General features: G+C 57.0%; 1 protein-coding gene across 1 annotated transcript; it reads left to right on the plus strand.

Moving 5' to 3' along the window:
• Window positions 1-907: 907 nt before the first annotated feature.
• On the plus strand, window positions 908-3,416 carry CDK5R2 (cyclin dependent kinase 5 regulatory subunit 2). The gene has a single exon (XM_036083048.2). It carries the CDS (start codon window positions 1,113-1,115, stop codon window positions 2,223-2,225), a length of 1,113 nt encoding a protein of 370 aa, XP_035938941.1. The 5' UTR covers window positions 908-1,112; the 3' UTR covers window positions 2,226-3,416.
• The last annotated feature ends 3,798 nt before the right edge of the window (window positions 3,417-7,214 follow it).

The raw sequence follows: 7,214 nt of genomic DNA on the forward strand, positions 1-7,214 counted from the left end.
CCAGGGCTAAGCTGAAGGTTGGGTCAACCCTCTTGGGCCTCCCTCTGCACAGGAGGTCCCATCTCCTGTCTGAGCTTGAGACCAACCCATCCATCCAATTTCCAGCACTTCCCCAGGAACCAATCATTCATCACCCACCCAAGTGTGGGATCAGGGTGTGTTGGTGGGGAAGAAGAGCAGAAGAGGAGCTACCCAGGGACCAGAGTCTAGGGCCTCTCCCCACAGACTCAGCTGCAGAGAATCAAGCTGGGCATAAATCTGAGGGTCTGGCCGCCCCCAGAGCAAAGGCCCCCAAGGAGGGAGTTTGTGGCCTGCAGGTAGGTCCGGGCCCCACCAGGACCCCATCACAGGTAGAGCAAGAAGACGCCTACTGCACTCCCCCACAAGCACCACCATGGTGGCCGCATGGGATGAAGGGAGGAGAGGAGAGCTAAGAGGTAATCGACCTATGGCCAAACTGGAGAAGCCAGAGCAGTTCGACCCAGCAGGTGCTGGGGCGCCCTGGTGAAGGCACTCACTGCCCACGCTGCCCCCAGCACAGAATCAAAAGGGCGGAGAGGCTGTTCCCAAGGCTTCTCTGCTACCGCGATCCAATACATCAAAACAAGCTGACCCAGGGCCTTAGGACTTGGGGGGCGGGAGAGGATGTGGGGGGGGTGAGAGCAGCCAGACCCCTCTCCCCAGCTCTGACCCTGAGGAGGCCCTTCGAACCGGGGCCACCTCCTCCTCCTTTCCCCTTTCTGGTGAAGGGAAAGGACCAGAGACGGAGGGTGGGGGGGGCGGGACTTGAGATTAGTATGCGAGCTCCTATTGGTCAGAGGAGCTGCCGGTCAGGAGGGCAACTCGGGCGAGGATTGGCTGCGTGAGGCGGGGCGCGGCGCGGCTAAAGACGGGGTCCAAGGGGTGGGGCTGACGCTGCAGCTGGCGCAGCTCAGACTCCGAGCAACCGCCGCGGAGCAGCCAAGCAACCACCCTCCCCTGCCAGTTCCCGCGCCCGGGCCGGGGCTAGGCCCCCCACCGCCGGGTCTCCGGGGGCTGCAGCAGCGGCGGCGGCGACAGCGGCGCCGCCCGCGGTTCCCACCGGGGCCCGGGCGCCGGCCCCGCTCTGCAGGATGGGCACGGTGCTGTCTCTTTCCCCCGCCTCTTCGGCCAAGGGCCGGAGGCCCGGCGGGCTGCCCGAAGAGAAGAAGAAAGCGCCGCCCGCGGGGGACGAGGCGCTGGGGGGCTACGGGGCGCCGCCAGCAGGCAAGGGCGGCAAAGGCGAGAGCCGACTCAAGCGGCCGTCCGTGCTCATCTCGGCGCTCACCTGGAAGCGCCTGGTGGCCGCGTCTGCCAAGAAGAAGAAAGGCAGCAAGAAGGTGACGCCCAAGCCGGCGTCCACTGGCCCCGACCCCCTGGTCCAGCAACGCAACCGCGAGAACCTTCTCCGCAAGGGCCGGGACCCCCCAGACGGCGGCGGCGCCACCAAGCCACTGGCGGTGCCGGTGCCCACCGTGCCCGCGGCCGCCGCCACCTGCGAGCCGCCGTCGGGGGGCAGCGCGGCCGCCCCGCCGCCGGGTTCGGGCGGGGGAAAGCCGCCGCCGCCGCCACCCCCAGCCCCGCAGGCGGCGCCGCCGGTGCCTGGCGGCTCGCCGCGGCGGGTCATCGTGCAGGCGTCCACCGGCGAGCTGCTGCGCTGCCTGGGCGATTTCGTGTGCCGACGCTGCTACCGCCTCAAGGAGCTGAGCCCGGGCGAGCTGGTGGGCTGGTTCCGCGGAGTGGACCGCTCGCTGCTGCTGCAGGGCTGGCAAGACCAGGCCTTCATTACGCCCGCCAACCTGGTGTTCGTGTACCTGCTGTGCCGCGAGTCGCTGCGCGGGGATGAGCTGGCGTCGGCCGCCGAGCTGCAGGCCGCTTTCCTCACCTGCCTCTACCTCGCCTACTCCTACATGGGCAACGAGATCTCATACCCGCTCAAGCCCTTCCTCGTGGAGCCCGACAAGGAGCGCTTCTGGCAACGCTGCCTGCGCCTCATCCAGCGGCTCAGCCCCCAGATGCTGCGGCTCAACGCCGACCCCCACTTCTTCACGCAGGTCTTTCAAGACCTCAAGAACGAGGGCGAGGCTGCCGCGGGCGCCGGGGGTCCACCCAACGGGGGCGCGCCCGCGGCCCCCGCCTCCTCCTCGGCCGCCAGGGACAGCTGCGCGACCGGAGCCAAGCACTGGACTATGAACCTGGACCGCTAGGGATTCCCAAGGGCCGCGCCCGCCCCCCACCCCAGCCCCTGACACGCACTCGGAGCCCCCGGGACCATCAAGCCGCCGCCGCTGTTACCGCTGCTCCGTGCCGTGGCCGGAGGAGGAGCCGCCCCTGTCCCGCAGGGGAAGGTGGAGGCCAGGATGCCAGAGGCCACGGCTCTGGATTTGCTGGGCATAGGGTGGGGGTGGGGGATGAGCACGGGAGGGGGACCCCCAACCTCACCCTTTCTGTCTGCCTCTGCCCCCCCATCTCTCCAATTCTACCCGGGTGTCCTCCTTCCCTTCCGTGTGTATCTGTAAATCCATCTCCCTCGGTTTTGACCATTTCCTCGCCTCCTTCCTGTATCTTCATCTTTCCTCCTGTCTGCCTTCCCATCTCCCTCTCTGCCTTTCCATTTTCCGTACCTTGGGTGTGTATTTCCATCTCCATCTTACCCCCTACCTGACTATCATTGCCCCCCTTTCTCATTCTGCACCTGTGTCCCCATCTCCCCTCCTCGTTCTCTTTTCCTTGCTCCTCGCATGTGTCACCATCTTCCCTCCTGTCTGCTTACCCCGCCCCCCCGCCTATGTCAGCTTGCATTTTTCCCCCTACTGAGCCCCCACATCCCCTTTCCCAGACCAAAGGGAATATTAATTCTTGATTTGGACTGACTTCGGTGCAGCGAGAAACTGCAGCCCCAGGAGCCCAGACAACCACCAGGATGGTCCTTCGCCCCACCCCCACCTCCTCTCCCTACCTTTTCCAACGTGTTGCATGCCGGGAGTTGGGGGGGGAGGGAGATGCCGGCTTCAGGAGGCTGAGGTTTGGGGGCAAAATCAACCTAGGAGGCCACCCCGGCGGCGGCGGCGCCTCAGCGGAAGGGCGGGAGGAGACAGAAACTCTTCTTACTCTGGGGGAGGGGTACCCCTCTTCCGTATCCTTAGGTGTTTTTTTTCCTCCCCTTTTAATTTATTTGGTTGTTTCCAGAGGGAGGGGGGAGGGGTGGGTATTGGGCCGGGAGCTGTCTGAGGTGCTGATTTGAGGCCGGACCGGAATCCTCCCGGGAGGGTACCAGGGACTGGGTTGGGCCTGGTGCCGTGTCCAAGGTGCCAATGATGCGGGCCGACGGCGCGGGCTGCACTGTCTGTCTGTCCGTCTGTCCCAGAGAGAACTATAAAGCGCTGGAAGCGCCTGCAGATGGTTTTGCGCCGGCCTTTCTTTGGGCCCCAGGAGGGAGGGAGTGGGATTGGGAGTGAAACAGTCACAGATAGGGCAGGAGGGCCCCCATGGGCCTAGTGGGGGAGATGGGTCCCTGAGAACTGCTACTCTTTCCGTCCCCCCGCCCCCACATTGGCTTCCATTTTATTGAGAGTAAAGTAGCCAAAGGTTGAGGCCTGGTGATAAAGCGGAATCCCCTCACACATTACTTCTCCATCTTGTCTCATCTAGCTCTTCATTAATGCGCAGACCATTTAGGGATTAAGTGATGAGGACAGCAAAAGTTGTACCCTTTACAAAGTAGTCCATTGAGGTAGAACTAGCTAGTAATGATTGCTGCTTTTCTCTTCTTCCTCCATCTCTCCCCACTATATATACTGTCTAGAGTCTAGTTAGGCCTGACTAAGCCTGTGCTCACCACTCTCGGGTGGGGCCTGACTGTCACACTCAGCTCCACACCCCTCCTCCAAACTCCTGGGTTGTTTCAAGGCCATTTCAGTCACATGCCCACCCAGGATAGCCTTGGGAAGTCCATCCCTGCTTAAGATTCAGACCTGGCCCTTTATTCCCAGGGAGGCTAGGACACAGGCAGCCTGGGAGACAGGAGCCATTCTTAGGGGTTGAAAGAAGAGAAATAAGCTTTTTAGCCTGAGATTCCTGTCCCGTTGCCTTTTTCGCCACGTGGCTCAGCGCCCCATTCAGTTTCATTGACCCAAGGAGGCCTGGCTCCAGTAGAGCGCTGGCGTCTCTGACCCTAGTCGCCGCCTAGACCTCGAGGATCAGGAGTCAGAACCTCGCGGCCTGAAAGACTAGGCCCGGGTTCGCTGTCCGTGGTGCTGACCGGCACGCTGGGGCAGGGTGGGGGCTTGCGGGGGCGGGAGGAGTTGCAGACTCGGCTTCACCTAGATTTTCTGAATAATTTGGTAGCAGGTTGTGATCTCTTCTGATGGCGAGTTGCAGGCGTCTGGCCCGAGAACCCAAGAACGCCGGCTTCCATTTGCCCTCCTAAGAGGACAGACCGCTACTCTACCCCGGCCTCGGCCCAGCGCCCTTGCACCCGGCCTGGAGCCGGAAATCCCCAGTCCAGATTTGTGAATCGAATTCCCGGGGGGGAGGGAGGGGAGAAGCGGGAGAGCTGGCGGAAGGGAAGGCGGGAGCAGCCGCCCATTGGCTGGAATTTGGCGCAGTCAGCGCGGTGCCGTCATCTTTCTGGGTTTGGGAGGAGGGAGGGAGGAGCACTTGGGTCACCCCGCGGCTGTCGCCATAGTAACCAGACTGAGCGGGCGGGGCCACCTTTCCACTCTCCCCACACTAGCGGAGGAAACAATCCTAGGCTGCCTTATTTAGAACTAGTTAGCAAGACTACTTGATTGGAACTTCTGCGTTAGAAGAGTCTAAAGTGGGTGGGAAAGAGAGACCAGAGAGCCTACCGAGACCCCCCAAACATCCTGCTTTTGGCGGGATCACTAGGTACTGCCCCTGAACCCACAGACACAGCATCCTCCCTTTACCACACACACACACACACACCCATCCAGGAACCTGTGGTCTGGCACTTGGAGACTTAGAATGAGAAAAAAGCCTCAGTGCTTGGTGTCAAATTAAATCTCACTTTCCTTGCCATGCCCCGAGGCATGAGACACCGCCATAATCCGATTAAGGGGTAAGCGACTGGAGGAGGATCAGCATGAATACATGGAAGAATTAGCCTCCTGGGTCAAACCTGGTCAGACTCCTGTTTTGTAAGGGAAGGCTGGTCACATGGAGAAAGGCTCAGTCTTCTGAGAAGGCAAGGTGAGAAGGGAGAAAGTGCAGAAACAGAGTAAGGTGCCTTCTCTTTACTGCCCAGAAGTGAACCTCAGGGAAGTGAGTCCAGGCTGAGGAGGGTAGTGGTGAAGAGGGCTCAGAGTTCTAGAAAGAGCCCAGCCTGGGTGAGGGGCCGACTGAGGAAAGAATGGAGACGGAGAATAGGATACAGAAACGCAGCTGGAGCCGTGACTCAGCACTTCCCCTGGCAAAGGACTGGCTCTCCCAGCAAAGGAGCAGCAGAGAGGGGAGGGAAGCAGGAAAGCAAATGTGTGGATAGACAGTGATCTGACCATTTGTTGCATATCATTTGTTGCATGGATATACAACCAAAGGCACACATTTTAACCCAGAGAGCAGGTACATATACATTTATACTGATGAAGGCTCCTTCAGACATAACATGTACACATCTCCACTGCCTACTTCCCTGCCCCTCTTCCTGGAGCAGAGGACATTCTGTCCTGAGAGCTATGCTTGCTTGTCCCTGTAATACCTTGGTACTTAATGGGAAAGGAGAAATGAAAAAAAGAAAAATCGCAGACGTGGGGGCGGGGGGTGTTGGTTGTCATGGTAGCTGCTTTGCCTGCCAGACAGAGTGCCCAGCAACCAGAGCATCTGGCAATATCCAAGGGGGACATCCTTTGGCCTCTACCTATGGGGACTCTGCCTCAGGCCCCCAGATGGGCATCTCTGGAAGATTTTCACAACAGAGGCTGCCACAGCAACCCCTTCCAGCCACATCACCATGACCAAAGACAGGTGACAGCCAGGTATGGAGGGCTGACCATCTTTACATGCCCCACTTTAAGTGGTACGCCTGATCCCTTTATACATGATAAACAACATTTGCTGTCAGTGACCTCAAGACAGCAGGTGTTAACACTTTAAGGACCTTCATTAAGACTGTTACCTTCCCTCTGAACACCTTGCTAAACACCCTACAAGAAGGTCATGTATATCCACACAGGCTAGGTGTGTAAATGCGGGCTAGGAAAATTGTTTTAGTTCGGTGATGAAAGATTGGGTGCAAAATAGATAAACTGCAGGGGTTAGTCTCAGGATTCAATACATTAGTTGACCTTAGTTTAATACATTGATGAGATTTAGAGTCAGTCTCTCTGTTGCACTTACAGGCAACCCCCACCTCTATTTTTGTTTTTTCTTTCCTCTATCTTAGGTTTAACATCTTAGTTTCTGGATTAAAATTCCCCCAATCTAGATTAAGCTTTCATGTTTTTCTTTCCCCCTGGATTTTTTCCACTATTTCTTTTTTTTTTTTTTTTTTTTTTAAAGATTTTATTTATTTATTTGACAGAGAGAGACACAGCAAGAGAGGGAACACAAGCAGGGGGAGTGGGAGAGGGAGAAGCAGGCTTCCCGCGGAGCAGGGAGCCCGATGCGGGGCTCGATCCCAGGACCCTGGGATCATGACCTGAGCCGAAGGCAGACGCTTAACGACTGAGCCACCCAGGTGCCCCTCCACTATTTCTTTAGTAATTAGCTGCTCCTAGGGTCTCTTTCTATTTGGAGATATTGCCCACAGTAGTTACTCCCCTTTCTTAAGACTTCCTCTCCCCCATTTCTTTACACCCCTTGGTCATAGTCTCCTGTGATTGATATTTATCTTCAAGTCCACAAATCATAAAGTTAGTTTCTTTGTGTGCATTTTTATATATGACTACCTAAAAGGAAAGAGGGGTTATCACCATTCTGTTATAATCTTTCAACATTTTACTCCTTAAAAAAAAAAAATAATAATTTACATACAATCCCAGAAAAACACAGAATATCAAGTAAAACATAAGAAAGAAGAGTAATGATGGAGGGCTTGCCCTACCATGTACTTAAATGTATTATAGAACTAAGGTAGTTAAAATATATGGCACTGACTTAGGAATAGAAAATAGAACAGAATAGATATTCCAAAGCTGAACTCTGGCATACATGGGAATTTAATATATGATAAA

Source organism: Halichoerus grypus, chromosome 4, assembly GCF_964656455.1.
Source record: "Halichoerus grypus chromosome 4, mHalGry1.hap1.1, whole genome shotgun sequence".
In the NCBI taxonomy this organism is placed as follows: Eukaryota; Metazoa; Chordata; class Mammalia; order Carnivora; family Phocidae; genus Halichoerus; species Halichoerus grypus.

Excerpts from the sequence above, each read along its gene's own strand:
- CDK5R2 (XM_036083048.2), top strand. The coding sequence starts at position 1,113 with ATGGGCACGGTGCTGTCTCTTTCCCCCGCCTCTTCGGCCAAGGGCCGG.